Source organism: Nicotiana attenuata, unplaced genomic scaffold, assembly GCF_001879085.1.
Source record: "Nicotiana attenuata strain UT unplaced genomic scaffold, NIATTr2, whole genome shotgun sequence".
Lineage (NCBI taxonomy): Eukaryota > Viridiplantae > Streptophyta > Magnoliopsida > Solanales > Solanaceae > Nicotiana > Nicotiana attenuata.
The window spans coordinates 30,429-45,936 of NW_017674123.1; the positions used below are offsets into that span (position 1 = coordinate 30,429).

General features: G+C 36.1%; 1 protein-coding gene across 5 annotated transcripts in view; it reads right to left on the bottom strand.

Moving 5' to 3' along the window:
* The window catches only part of LOC109218044 (E3 SUMO-protein ligase SIZ1-like), a 13,495-nt gene extending 1,045 nt beyond the window's left edge, over window positions 1-12,450 (bottom strand). For 2 of the 5 annotated variants that reach the window (XM_019382359.1, XM_019382358.1), the window contains exons 1-16: window positions 12,248-12,450; window positions 12,020-12,120; window positions 10,937-11,017; window positions 10,275-10,317; window positions 9,613-9,685; window positions 9,227-9,386; window positions 8,602-8,738; window positions 7,711-7,779; window positions 6,983-7,070; window positions 6,827-6,902; window positions 6,395-6,468; window positions 5,999-6,106; window positions 2,446-2,607; window positions 1,557-1,661; window positions 1,366-1,446; window positions 95-1,286 (exon numbers count right to left, since the gene is read on the bottom strand). In XM_019382359.1, coding sequence (XP_019237904.1) covers window positions 95-1,286; window positions 1,366-1,446; window positions 1,557-1,661; window positions 2,446-2,607; window positions 5,999-6,106; window positions 6,395-6,468; window positions 6,827-6,902; window positions 6,983-7,070; window positions 7,711-7,779; window positions 8,602-8,738; window positions 9,227-9,386; window positions 9,613-9,685; window positions 10,275-10,317; window positions 10,937-11,017; window positions 12,020-12,043 — 2,473 coding nt within the window. In that variant the 5' untranslated portion in view covers window positions 12,044-12,120; window positions 12,248-12,450. Of the gene's footprint in view, window positions 1-94; window positions 1,287-1,365; window positions 1,447-1,556; window positions 1,662-2,445; window positions 2,608-5,998; window positions 6,107-6,394; window positions 6,469-6,826; window positions 6,903-6,982; window positions 7,071-7,710; window positions 7,780-8,601; window positions 8,739-9,226; window positions 9,387-9,612; window positions 9,686-10,274; window positions 10,318-10,936; window positions 11,018-12,019; window positions 12,167-12,247 lie in introns of all 5 variants that reach the window. The other 3 variants (XM_019382360.1, XM_019382361.1, XM_019382362.1) reach the window with 3 other exon arrangements.
* Between the last annotated feature and the right edge of the window lie 3,058 nt (window positions 12,451-15,508).

Here is a 15,508-nt window from a genome sequence, read left to right on the forward strand (position 1 = left end):
TGACATATAGAGTAATAGACCCCCTACCCCCCCCCCACCCCCACCACACACACACACAAAAAAAGAAAAAAGAAACAGGAGAACAAGAAGATACCAGTGTCAGCCAATGAGTCCAAGGCAGTGTCTTTTGTTTGTACTTGCTGCCCAGAGCTTAACCCATTTGCAACAGAATCACCATGGACACCTCCATCGCCACCAAGTCGAAGTGATATCCAATCCTCAGTACCAACGCCATTTGAAATATCAGGCTGATCCCTCGTAGCCTCAACTGACGTATCAGATGGTCTAGTAGGAAGAAATATCTGAAGTGAGGGATCATTACCGCTAAATGCTAGGGGATTATCAACTAAACTGTCATTTATATTAGCATTGGGGCGATTTGCATATGTTTCAGGAAGAAGAGAAGTAGATCCGATGGCGGTATCTGCAGCCAACCCGTAGCCCGCGAAAGAACTGGGACAGTTAATAGAACCATGCTGCACATCTACTAAAGATCCTGAAACATCAGCATCAGAACTAAATAACTGAAAACCAGGGCCCCCTTGGGTTCCAGAAGGCAAAGACCACATGTTCATCCCAAATTCATCATCATTAGAATTGAACAGCCCCAGGCATGAATTCCCACCGTTAACCAGCGTAGAGTCATGAAAAGAATCCGGAATTCCTTGTGACTGACCTGGAAAAGGAACTACAGGTGCATCACTATGGTTGTTATTAAAGATAGGCCCAGATGAGATAATTGGCTCATTTTCTTCTTCAGAATCACTTAGTACTATAACTTCAGCATCTCCTGCTGGTACCGACGGATTTTCGTTGCCAAAACCATACGTTGGGTCAATAAGAGAAATGGCCTCAAGATCAAACGCATTGTTCGAAAAGTCAAGGTTCCCATTGCCATCTTGATTAACGCTGGCATCTTCACCTTCTTTGCCACTACCGGTGGCACCGCTGCTCATAGGAATGATATCCTGACCAAAATTGCCTCTCAATCTACTTCCGGATGAAAATGTCTGGTCTTCCGGTTTGCTGATTTCCCACAAACCATTTCTGTTCTTCCTCAATCCAACTTTAAGACCATTGCCATCAGAGCCTCCTTCCTGTTTAATCTGCTTAAGAATTTCGGGCTTAGGTTTCGACTCTATATCTAGAGATTCACTCAGGCTCCCATCAGGTAAGTGCCAGCGCCCAAGATCCCCAAGACTCCGTCGATCACCTTCTATCTTTGCACGCCAAGAACCATCAGGTTTCACTTCAATTTCTGCAACATCTTCTCCACAACTTCGCAGCTGTACCGCAAAACCGAGTGAAAAATCAGCTAAAGAAGGTTAAGACATAATTATTATCATAAACAAAAACTAGCAATACCTGAGAAGTGATTCGATTGAAATATGGATCTATGATGACATGCTCCAAAGCGTAGTTCTTGAGACAGATGGGGCATTGCCACTGCATCACATGAACAAGATTTGTAAACAAACAATATTCGGTGGATAATATGATGGAAACTTAGATATTATGCTGACGGAAACATCTAGTTCTGGGTCATAGTTCCTTGCCTTCCTTGACCTTTTATTCATTTCAACAAAGACTTCAAGATCAAAGCAGCCCATGTGTATACAAGGTTTGAATCTTCCAGCAACTTTCATCCTTGAACCGCTCATCTGTAATGCACATACATAAAAAAATGAGCACTTATGACTTGTGCTGCACTACACAGCAATAAAATATTGCAACAAGGCCATACAGAGGATAGAATCCAAATAGAAGAAAAACATTGAAAATATTGACAAGCTATCCTCCTCCAGAGAAATTAATTCACATAATAATAGCAGGATAAAAGGTGGACACCAGTACAGTAGGAAGACCTCTCGGGAGCCTGTGCACCACCATGTTTTCTTGATCAGGTGATACCTAAATGTCAATCCTATGGTTTCTTGTTCAAACAATAAAATAAACACTTCAATAACGTCCAAGACTAAGCTCCCGTTTGGCCATAAATTTTGGCTTCATTTATTCAAAAAAAAAAATTGAGAACAATGTTTGTTTATGAAATATGATCATGTTTTGGGAACAAAAATTCTAAAATTTACAAGTTCACAAAAACTGGTTTAGGGCAGTTTTTGGGTGAAATTTTTTCTTCCACTCACAAAACTTCAACTTTTCTTCAAATAAAATGCATGTTCAAACACAACTTCAAAAACTCTTTTCAAGTTTCAATCAAATCTATGCCCAAATGCTAGCTAATTGTGGCTAGTGGTGGCTCTTGAATCAAAAATAGAGCTCTAGGGGTCGACTAAGGCCACATTGTGAGCAATTGCACAAGCTTGCAGCTTGATTATCTAACTTTGAAGGGGCATGGATGTAGAGATAACACAGTGATTAACTTAACAACACCAAATAATAGATACTGCAAGCAACAGGATTATAAGTTTGATATGCACTTACAGGGCAGCGAAGATTGACAGGAATACAATCAGCAACCACTTCCAGATCACTATCACTATCGGCATTTTCAGTGGCCGTCCCACCACTAACACAACGACGAACGCGAGTAAGAGCATCTTCAAACTGCTCACCATCTGACTCCTTTGGGATCAAACTAAGAACCTAACAATAAAATAAATTATATCAGAAACCATAAAACAGTCTATACAGAAGATCCCTTGTATATTAACATGTCTGTGTTCATGTAAATACAAAGCTATCAGGATCTATTCTTTTTATAACAATATCTGGAATATATTAAGGCCAGAACTGAAAAGCTATAGCCATAGTATAATCTTGATATCATGAAAACTGTTGATTGCTTAATTGTCTGTAAGATACTTGGTTTGCTTTTGGATCAACTTTTGTTTCAATTTAAGACTTTGACACCTCGTAAAACATTACTCACAAGCACTAAATGCTATAGCTCAGTTGGCAGAGCACCTTGTTTACACGAGAGACAATATCTTTCAAGGGGGTTCCAGAAGAAGAATCAGGCCAAAATTAGGATACACTTTGGGAAAATCTAACTTCCAGGTTTACAAAAACAAATGAAAGGCTTTAATAAAACTCAGTTGAATTTTACGAACTTTAAGGTGTATGAAGTTTCATAATGATTTTTTAAGCAGTACGATATAGACTTCATTTAACTTGGGTTGATCTAGGCCAGAGGCCAAGGTACAAATCTACTGTTCTTTATTTTCAATAAAGTGATAAAAATTCCATGCATACAGCACATTTTGGGAAAATCCACATGAAGAAAAGCAAATGAAAGGCTTTCATAAAATTCAGTTGAACTATATGAACTTTAAGGTGTATGAAGTTTCATATTTGATTTTTTGAGCATAACGACAGAGACTTCATTTAACTTGAGTTGATCTAGGCCAGAGGTCAAGTTACAAATACACAACAGCAGCATCAACATACCCAATATAATCCCACTGGGAGGGTAGAGTGTACGCAGACCTTGCCCCTACCGTGTGAAGGCAGAGAGGTTATTTCCGACTCTCGACTCAAGGAAAGCATAATCATAACAGTTATGACAAAGAAATATAAAAAAGAGAACCAGTAACAACCAGAAAAATAATATAACCGAAACAAAAGAAACAATCGATAGTAATAGAAACCTGAGAATAGGAAATACAAGAACACTAGTACTACATGCATGGAAAAGAAATACAGGTTTGAAAAGGAAATACGTTCGACTACTTACTAACCTACTATCCTTATCCTTACTAACCTACTATCCTTATCCTCGTAAGCCGAAGATGTGTCATGTCTTGCTTGATCACTTCTCCTCAATACTTCTTCACCCTAACTCTACCTCTCCTAGGACCCACCACAGTAAACCTCTCACACCTCCTCACTAGGGCATCTGTGCATCTCCTCTTCACATGCCCGAACCATCTAAGTCTCGCTTCCCGCATCTTGTCCACCACATAGGTCACTCTCACCTTGTCTGGAATATCTTCATTCCTAATCGTATCTCTCCTAGTCTGCCCACACATCCATCTCACCATTCCTCATTTCCGCTACTTTCATCTTCCAGGTTACAAATCTATTATTCGTTATTTTCAATAAAGTAATAAAAATTCCATGCATACAAGATGTATACTATAGTAAATCTTCACAAATAATTCTCTATGAAGGTACTCAATTGTCTATAAAACCCAGAAAATCATAGGTGCTCCCTCTGTTTCTCTCCCCTTCCTATCCTGCCATCATAGGTGCTGCAAAGCACACACTTTTACAAACTCTCTCTCTGATCCAGTCCCTCCCTCTCACCACCTTCCCAATTTTTATCGCGGTAAGTAGAACACTACAACTTTTTTGATTTCTCATCCTTTTTGTTTTTACACTCCCCAAGTTGTTTCTCGCCTCTACCATCCTCTTCCCCCCAACTCTGTTTTCCCATATACCTCCAGCACAGCCAATTGTATTAAAATATAACCAGAGCTAAATTGTAAAACTATTAAATTTAATCATAAATCATATTTAACTCAAAAAATATAATATATATAGATAATTTGAAGCTCAAATATTTAAACTCTCAGAGCTTGTTTGGAAACTTTTTATGTAGTTGAATTTGAGTGTAGTTTAATGTAAGTACACAATTTGACATATTTGTCTGTACATTTAATTACTTGGTCCACATGAAATTATGCATAATTAAATGAGGTAACTATACTTTGCAATTATCAAAGGCGATAAAGAATTAATGGTAATGATATAGCATACTTTTCTGCTTTCATTTTTCTTACTGCATATGTATATTGTAGTAATTTGCAATTTATTGTATATTTTTCTTTTTTATTTTTCCTTATGACATCATTATTAATAAATATTACGCTTTATTAAAAATTTAAAATGCTCTTTCTATATGTCAACTAGATAGACTAATAAATAATGTTCATTTTTTTAATTGCTTGATCATGTAAGATTTCAAGAATAAACTAAAAATTATGATGTTGACAAACAATATATGTGCAATGTAAGAGATAACTCAATAGAATTGATGCCAATAAGTTTAATAGGGATTCTTTTAATGAGAAAGACTTTTTCAAACAAAAATAAATTATCAGCAAAAATAGCTATAATTTCACAAGTTACATTAGACTTTTGAGATAATTAAAGTAAAAAATTCACATTTAGATATTAAAATCTATAAAGCATTATTTTTTTGAGTAACTAATAGTACTAAATATCACATATTAGTTACTCTAATCAATCAACACTGAAACAATATAAATCAAACAAAGAAATGGGAAAGATAAATGGGACCTCCAAGTGCATCACTAAACTATTAGGGAGAAAGTTGGGTAGGGTGGGACGTGGGGCCCAAGTGAGGGATTAGAGTGTAGAAGCGTGTGGTGATGGTTGATGACATAAGCCCAGGGGCAATTTAGCCAAAACACTCAAAAGATTATGCTGAAGCTACAGTAAAGTTCCTTTTTAAGCAATCATATTGCTCCATTTTAACTGGAATTACCAAAACGCCCAAGCAGGCATGTTGACCATCAACTGTTTATCCTCTCTTATATATTAGTAGTAGATGTTGCTATAAAACATCTCATTAAAATAAAATGGAAAGTTTAAAAGTAAATTGTTTCTAAATGAGGAAAGAATTATACCTTTGGACAGACTAAAAATGAAAAAATATCACATAGATTGGGACATGGAGTAACGGAAAGGGTGTGCAATTGTGTAATACGGTGTATGGTGCATTATGAATGCAGTGTATTGACTCGGCACCAACCTGGATTAGTATTGATACATAATAAGATGTGCAATCTACATGCAAACCACCCATATGCCGTTAATGTGCAATACCCCAAAAAAAACTGTAAATACCTTTGACATCGGACTAGTGTGCTTTTAGTGAAAAAATATTTGTCTTTTCAACAAATTGAAAATTTCCAATTCAAACTTCAACTGAATACTGAATAAGAGCAGGTTAAAAAGTTACTTTGCAAGAGATAATTTACATTGCATAATGCTGGTCAAACTTGACTACCTGTTGAACAGTACGCCGCTTCACAAGTCTAACCCCCAAGCAAAAGACACGAGCATCGCATCCTGTTAATGTGATTTTGTTGATTCCATCTCTGGTGCATGGTGTGATCTGATAAAATGGTAAGGCATATATTAAGAGAAATGCCTCTGAAATGAATCACAATTGTACTGTAACTGTTCCTAAAAACAAACAAGAATATATGCTCTATCCCAAAATTTAGTTCCTTTTGCTTTTCTGGACTAATTTGATCAATTTTCCAAACTTGAATCACACATTGATTTAGAGTCCATATGAGACATACTATAATTTGCTACTTTTTCCATTTCAAAATACCAAAACACACACATATTCACTCCCCAAGAAGCATAAATAAAAGAGCATGCTATTAATACTCACTATAGGGCCGTCATCTCGACCATTAGCACCCAACAATTGAGAGCCAGGTCTATTTATCGCACGCACAGGAACCCCTGTTGGTTGAGATTCAACTGAAGTTAATACACAGGGAAAAGATCTTCTGGAGAAAATGTAAATGCAATCTTCACTGCATTTATGGCAATTGAATCTTTGCAGCAGAACACACAGTAAAAAATTACACAAGCACTATTTTAGTTAAGAAAGGTAAGAAAGAAAATCAGAATACTATCTCAGGCTTATGTCACCCCCTGAGTTCTTTAAGGCCAAAAAACAATAAACTAGAGAGAGAAACATAACTAAGACATAATACTTTATTGAAGACAGAAGAAAACTATTGAGGAAAGATATAATTTCAGCATTTACTTCCAATTGCAGCAGGATTAAAAAGAAGCAACATAGGACAGAGCATACCATTCACCTGCAAATCTGCATATTGAGGCCACTGCATCCTAAATTGTACCTTGTCATTGAGAAGCATGCACCAAGCCTGACAAGTTTGTAGAACAAACACAATGAATACAAAAGGACTTTTTCTAATCTGAAACCATCACTAAGAGAACCAACTACCTGGAGATCATATTCCTGTTTTGCCAACAAGTCTCTGTCTGCTCTGGTTATCTGAAATGTTTTCTCAATACTCTGCACAGGGTTCGTGCTGAAAATACACAGATGAGATGAGTGACTAGGAAAGGGATAACATACTTGCATAGCTACAAATCCAAAACAATAGGAAAACAGAACATGCCATGTGGATGATAGAACAAATAATTCAGCAAGATAGGCAGAAGCATAAATCCTCTAAACAATTTATACAGATATCTAAAGGAAAAAGAAAATGAAAATCACCATTTAATAGAGAATCCTCCTACATTGAAGAGACCACTTGCAACAGATACAGATGCAAACACAAACCCAAGACATCCACTTATACACTAAATAAAAACCGTGCATGCACAAGATACAAGATTAAACTAGCGTAAGTCTTTTGACAAGTTTTCAAAATTCACTAACCACAAACGACTTGCCCTAATATCAAAAGCAGACAATAGAAAAAAAACATCACATGGAATAGCAAGAAGAATATGCAAGTGCACCAATCAATTTGCGGCAATCAAAGGCCATCCTTTGACATCATTTCAGGGGAAAACAAACAAAAAATTCTCTTTATTAATAGTCACCAAAACAGGCAATAGAAACTGCCTGTCAACACCTCAAACAAAATAAGCCCAAGTAATAAGAACTGTAGCAGCAATAATAGGGAACAGATAGCTGAAACAAAGTTGCAGGTAACTCACCCATCGGCAGGAACGCTTGTAATAGACAATTTTGAAGGGTATAAAGGGTGTCCCATTGTCACCCAGAAGCTGCATATAGAGAATTCAGTTATGGAAGGTAAAACAAGCAATACCATATAAAGTATTTATATAACAAAGTAAAGCCGCATCACATGGTCATTTGTGTATCCATATCCATGGTAAATAAAGTGTCAGATCTTATTCCCATGCACTCAAAATTCAAGGTTAGCACCCACTTGTTTACCAGGCTTATGGATAACAAGCTACACTGGAAAAAATGCTACTCAGACTTCACATGTTATGGATGCGAAAAGTACAATATAAGGGAAATGTTTACCCCCAGTGAATTTCAGACCAACTGCAGAAAATAACATACAGGTTAGATCATTTAAGGTTCTCAAACCAGTTGCCACTAACAACTCTCACAACTCCTAGATTACATCACTGTACTTACAGATAAAACGAGACCACCCCTATGCCCCATTAGTACCCTTGGTTTCTACCTAAAATAAGGGGGAGGCAGCCTAGTTCTCTTGTCAATCGGTCCAACACATTGGCTCATCCAGTGGAGGGAAAAGCCAAAATATAGCCTTAGTGTCAAATTGACCTACTTAAGATGTCAAAGATTTATAAATAAATAATGTCAAAAGATAACTTTTTTGAGTGGAAGAGAACTAGAATATTTAAATAGAAAGTAGAACCAAACACCTGCATGTTTGACATCTAGAGATTTCTAGAACACGATTATTTGTAAAGAAAAATCCTCAAAATGAAGATATGTGACTAAATGCAGCACCCATTAAAAGACAAAGGAAACACGGCCACATCACACAATTCCTTCGGTTAATGGAACCAGATAAAAGTGAAGTAAACACTAAAAGTGACACTTACGGGTCAGCGCGACCCAATCTGCACAATTCACAGTAAAAAGTTGTAGGTGGAATTGGTGGATCACCACCCTCCATCGGCTTATCTGGTATGATAACACAACGCACATGTTGCCAAGTGTGACATCTTCTGTCTTCACACTGCAAGCAAGATTACATCATGAGACACAAATGTGATACATCGAGTACAAGAAATGGAAGCTTCAAATGCTTAGGCTGGTTGGGAATATAATAAGCTCAGGCTGACACCATGTATAATGCACCTCATCACACACAAGAAATACATAACCCCTCATCGTGACAGATTTAAAAATTAAAAAGGGCATACATTACGCTGAAATCACAGCAATGTACGAACGAACAAGATGATTTTCATCATAGTAGCAATAAAAATGCAATTTACAGATGAGCACGATAGTCCAACATGCAAAAGATCCAATTCTGTAAAAGCCTAACTAGGAAATGTTATAAGCAAATAATGAGATTCATAATACATAAGCATATTCGGTATATCTTTTGAAAGAGAATCTCAGCACAAGAGAAGCTTTACCCAATCAATAGTATATCGAAAATATAAGTATGAATAAGTATGAGTAAGGGAGACAAGAGAATTAGTACAAAAGTAAAACCTGAATCATTGTTTCAGTTTGTAACGAGCTTGCGCACACACAGCGAATTTTCATATGGTAAGAAGAGTCTTCAATTTCCTCTTTTAACTTCACATTACTACTATCCGAGACGACTTGTGACTTCGATGCTAGCTCAGTGGCCCCACCCACCTGCATTTTTCTGGGTGACAAAGAAAGATTAACTATGCATAAAACAGAAGAATTTCTTTGTGAGTACCAATTATGAGGCAAAAGTCTCACTTATGCAATTCATTTAAAGTTCATGAGAAAATAATGTTGTCAGACATGTCCAACTGAATGAAACAATGGAATAGGGAGACTTAAACATCAAAGTCCATCTCTCCCCTTTCAGATAGGTGTATCCTGAGATTGTAACTGCTTTATACCTGTAAATGTCATCAACAAGCTTTGCAACATCTTCCTTCCCAACACTGTTTTTCTTTGGCCACATTCCTGAAACTGTTCGGCATCAGAAAGGTATGTGAGAATCAGTTATCAAAAAACCATGATCGCAAACAAATCCACCTGCTAAAAGCGAGATTCAGAAATAATGTATATACAAGCACACTAAACATGAAAAACACACATAGAATAACCCCTCAATTAACAAGTATTTTAAAAGTTGAGTTTTAAGCAATTTCACTATTATCAAACAATGATCACCAAGACAATGGGTAAGATTTAATTATGAAAGATAATTTCAAGCATTACAACCCTTACAACATCCTAGACAGAGAATAAAAGCATACATGTGTCCCACAAGAACTGCACTAGAACGAGGGAGGCGGGCTGCTGATATATTCGATTGAATAATTAGGAAACCTGGTACCTCCAGTTGGAAAAATAAAAGGAAAGAACGAAGATTCTAAATCCCCAACAGAAATGCGTCTGCATCATCAGCAACTCCAGAACAAGATTGGCGTGTACTAAAAGGAAGCAAGTGAATGATAAACATAGAACGGCGAAACACACAAAGAAAACCCACAACAAACAAGATAAGTCTAAGATTTCCCAGCAGCTTCGTCAAGCAAGAAATGTGGCTGCTCACCTCTTTCATCAGAAAGTGTAGCTAATATGCGATCAACAAGGTCCTGCATTACCAAACACTAGCGTTAAACATCAAACTAACATGTAGCTGTAACAAATGTTGTGCAAGAATGCAACTATTCTATGCTTAATCTGTTAATCATGAAGATAGACAATTTTGATCCTAGACGAAAGATAAAGAATAACTGTTCATGAACGAAGACAGACTAAGATCTAATGCGCCAACCAAAAAGGGAAAAGAAGCCCTCCCATTCCCATGTTTTGGGATAACGTAATATATTCTATGCTAAGCTGAGAAAAATCCCAACAAGCCTTCCCATTCTGTAACACTATCTGCAGATACCTAAACTAAGGCTTCTATTTCAAAACACGAAGAGACAGCTGCACAGGTAACATCATTTACCATTTGGAAACGATAGACGAGAGGGCTAACAAAATTCAGCATGAGAGAGTCCTAAATTAATCAAAATACAGATAATGAGGATAACAGGTCATAAAAATTGCAATGGCATGCTCATTATCACAGGTCTCCCTCTCACAAATGATAATGTAGCAAGGTATGATTTGTATGATAGGCGAACACATCAGTCACCTACCTGAACAGAAAACAAAGAAGCCGTGTTTCAACCATAAAACCTCAAAATGCATAGAAAATCCACAAACCTGCTTCTTCCCTTGCTTTGAAAGACCAAGTTGAGTCAGCACATCTTTGAGCTCCTTTATCCGAAAATATGCCAATTTATCCTACAAGTGACGAACAATTGTCACCGAAACCAACTAATTCATAAATTCCAGCAGCAGATAGTAGTCAGTAAATTGATATGAAAATATATTTACATAAAGCACGTCTAGATTCTAGAACCTATAAAACAGGAATCACTAGGCCAACCGCTAACTGCTTAATTTTTAACTTTAAAATCAGAATATTAAGCAACATGCAATTCGACATAACATACATCAGCGCATAACCCATATAGTTTCCACAAATGCAGGCATGTTTGGAGTGTCTAAACACCAGAATCATTTGGTACATTTCTTAATCCACCACCAGGGCAGACCACTAACGGGATTATCACTATGCTCACATTCTCGGGCATCTTCCTTTTCTACTTTCTTTTTTTGAAACGGTGGTGTCCGATAATCTTGCGCATACCTCAATTATTCCGCAGAGTACCTGCTACCTCCTACCAATACAGTTACCGGGTAATACTACTCATCAAAGCTTAGGCCCCTTTCTACTTTTAGTTTGTTCCCTTTTTTTAACATGGTACTAATTCCATGGAGTAGTCCGGCCCTTCCCCGGACCCCGTGCACCGGGCTGCCTTTTAATTCCCTGCTACCTCTCACCAACATAGGTGCTAAGTAACTATGTCCACCAAGACTTGACACCATGGGGAAGAAATCACCTACTGGTATTTTTGCTTCCGCTGGAATTCTAACCTAAGAATTATTCTCAACCCACTTCGTTGGCCACTAAGTCACACCCGTGGGTGCTCTATTTTAGTTTGTTCTTTCGATATTTACACACTTACCGATCACTAATCCTAAACCTTTATCATCGAGAACTAGTTATACTATAATAGTAAAATTATCTAAGCATTTCATTACTTCAAGAAAGAGTCAATCCACCATAACATATGAAAATTAAACTACTCTAAGCAACATTCACAATTAGCACCAGAAAATGAAAAAATTAACAGTTCAACCAAATAAATGCAAAATGATAAGAAATTAAAACCTAATTACCTTGCAACTAGCAACCAAATCCATCTTTATACCCTTCCGTAGATACACACAACTGCAAGAAGTTACTCCGCAGCAGTTGAAATATCCAATTAATAATTGATCTGAATCATATTGCAAGTGAGGAAAAAATCAGCAAACCTGAAATATCTTTGATCAAAATTATACACCAAATACTATTAATAAATAAAAAAGTCAATTCACAAAAGAGAAATTAACAAAAAATCTTACAAGGATTAGATGAATATCTGCGGGTTTAGAGAGAGAAACTCGACGGCGGCGGCAGATTTTCTCTCTCTTCTTCGGAATTGGTATGGTGGCGCTTTTGCTTGACCGAGAACCGGCATGAATGAAGCTATCCTCGAATTACTACTACCAAAGTTCCGGACGTATCATTTGGTTTATCAAATCCGGTTTAATCTGTGGAAACGAATCCGGGTTGGGATTCTATGCTCTCACGTGTACGTGCCCGTATCCTGCTCTTCAGTTTCTTTTTGACTAACGTCAGCTCGTACGGTGGGGGAGAGACTTCTAAGGTAAGAGAAATTAATACTAACAAAAAACGAAAATGTGAGGAAGGTGAAATTAAGATTGGTGGGCCTCACAATGGCCAAAAAATGAAGAGACCGATAAAAATTAGTGTCATAAATAGAATTTTATTTATGGTGAATGTCTATATTTAGAGAGATTCTAGGGTTCATTGCTTGGTGGCTAAGTCACCCTCTCCCTATAAATAGAGGGTTCTATTCTATTGTAATTCATCCCAAATCAATAAGAATTCTCTCTCTCTACTTTTCTCTGCAATACTATTCTTCTTCTTTTATTGTTTCATAACACGTTATCAGCACGAGACTCTAACCAATTGAGTAGAAGCTTTGGGATTGAGCATAATGATTGTCAATTATTCCATGAACTTCCTTCATGATTAAATTCTGGATTTAAGGTAAGTATTTTACCGTATTTTTCTCTTTTATTCTATACTTTGATTTTTTATACAAGCAAAGACAACAAAGTTTGATTATAACTCTAATGGAGTTTGTAAGAAATTATAACCACCTGAAGTGGTAAAAGTTTCTATGTCTTGCCATGATCAAATTCATGTATGATTATGGGCACAAAAATTGAAAACCCGTCCCATTGAATTTGCTCCATTCTCATTCCCTTAAGAGAATGTGATAGCAATATGTGATAAGTCTGAAAGAAGACAAAATTATCACTATGAATGTATCAATGGATGTGGACGTGGCAATAGACGAAATTATAATCGTCATCATTGTGATAATGAGAATAATAAGGATTCTCAAAATAATCCCCCACTTGTGAAAATATTTGTCATCGATTTGACATGAGATTTTATAAAGCACATATAGATGATTATGGTCTATTCATGATGTGAATGTGACAACATCTGATTTAAGAATACATATTCATTTTTGGAATAATATGAACATGCTAGTGGTAATGAATATATCACACTCACCTCTAGAAGGAGGTTTGAGATGATATAAGAAAATAATATCATTATTACGGCATGAATGGTCATTGGTCACGTACCTATTGTACGCCAAAATATTTTGGCATTGTGATTATTAAAAGTCAACGGTAATGCAAGAAACAGATCTTGCATATAATTTTGACCATAACCATAATGGTATAACTTTCTCTTTAAAAGAGATATTCACCATATGGGTGTTGATGAATATGTGGTACTACAAAATTAATTGAGAACTCTGCAAGAGCCAATTATACTATTTTGGAGAAACACAATTAATTACCAATAAGGTATTGTGTTGTAGTAAGTCTCAGAGAAACTTATTCAGTTTCCAAAGTATAAGCGAAAGCGGTTGATTATATTGAGACTATAAATAAAGGAAAGATTTAATATCTTCTATTACTACGTCTTGTAGCGGGGTAATATGTATGTGAAAAGTTACCCACTTTATTCTCCAATTTGTACTACATAAACAAAAGAATACCACAATGAAGTGGATATTTGTTGATATAAAAACCCTTATCATAATAAACTTGTAGTTTATTCATAATTGCACACATCATGGTGTAAACCTGAAGTTTATCAATATTGATAATTTATCCAGTTGGCATACTTGGTTTAGCCATGTTAATTCATGTATGATGTGCAAAAATAATAGAGAATTCACATGGGTAAATATTAAAGAACTAGAAAGTTCTTTACGAATTCTCTTATATTGCTTGTTCTCATTAATTAATAGATCAACTAAAATTGGGATTGAAACCCATGAATGCTGGAAATATCAAAGGTGAATATGGGCCCATTCGCCTGCCATGTATACCACATAAGATGCATCTATAAGATGGTTACATGTGCGATTATTATTAACCCGCAACATGGTGTTTGCGAGGTAACTTGCTCAATAATTTAATTTAGAGCATATTCCAGATTTTCTATTAAAGAAGTTCATCTTGATAAGTTGGTCTACATCACAGCTGGTTTAGCAAAATGATTTATTGAGTGCCTCCACTTAATAGCTAAATAATTGCTTATGAGAACAAAGTTTTATATACCAGTTTGATATACGTTATATACGAAAGTATATTAATTTCTCCCCTCACAGGTGGTTCATGGTTAGGAACCAAATAATTCCATCTTATTATTATTGATGTGCGGTGTATATTTTGATTAACACCATAACGCACAAAGATGGGTTCTCAAAGTTGAGAAAACAAGTTAGTTTTTCTAACATGAGGGGGAGACATGATAAACAGTTGAGAAAAGGTTACGTGGAATGAATTATCATTTATACATCTAGATCCTCGAATAAGATAATATGAACTTGAAGTTCATAAAAGGATAATTCAGTTGCAATATATTGCAAAGCATGCCAGACGCATTTGCTGACCCAAAGAAAGTAACTATATTCTCATTGCAAATGCTCCTATTAAGTCCTAGAAGGACAAAGTCTATGGTACGCTTGAAGCGTATAGACAAATCGGTTTCGAATAAACTTCTTGATAAAGAAGATGAGCAAATGATCGTAATAAATGAGGCAAGTGATTTAGAAGATCACATGACATAACACTTCATAAAATCTCAAGAGAGATTCAGGTACCTGAATATATGAATGAAGAGATCTTTATGTTATGTCTTTATGAAAAATAAGGAGGTTGGAACCGATATAAAATATTTGTCGACGACATCTATGATAGCGCTAAATATATATATGAGGATCTTAAGTCTGAAGAAACAATCCAAATGAATTGGTTTCATAAGAAAGCCATGTAGTTTTGAACATGCAGTTCAAACACTTGAAAGTATAAGTCAATGGTATGTGCAATCAGTTTTCGATATCTTATATGTCTAACATGACATGAAAACTTGATATGCATCTAAAGTCTATTATATGGCTTATATGACTTAAAAATCCTTGAAGGATTTAAATTGCTTAAAGCATATAGAATTCATGGTCATGAAGTACTATATCCTAAATGTAATTTGTGCATATGTATCTTGCT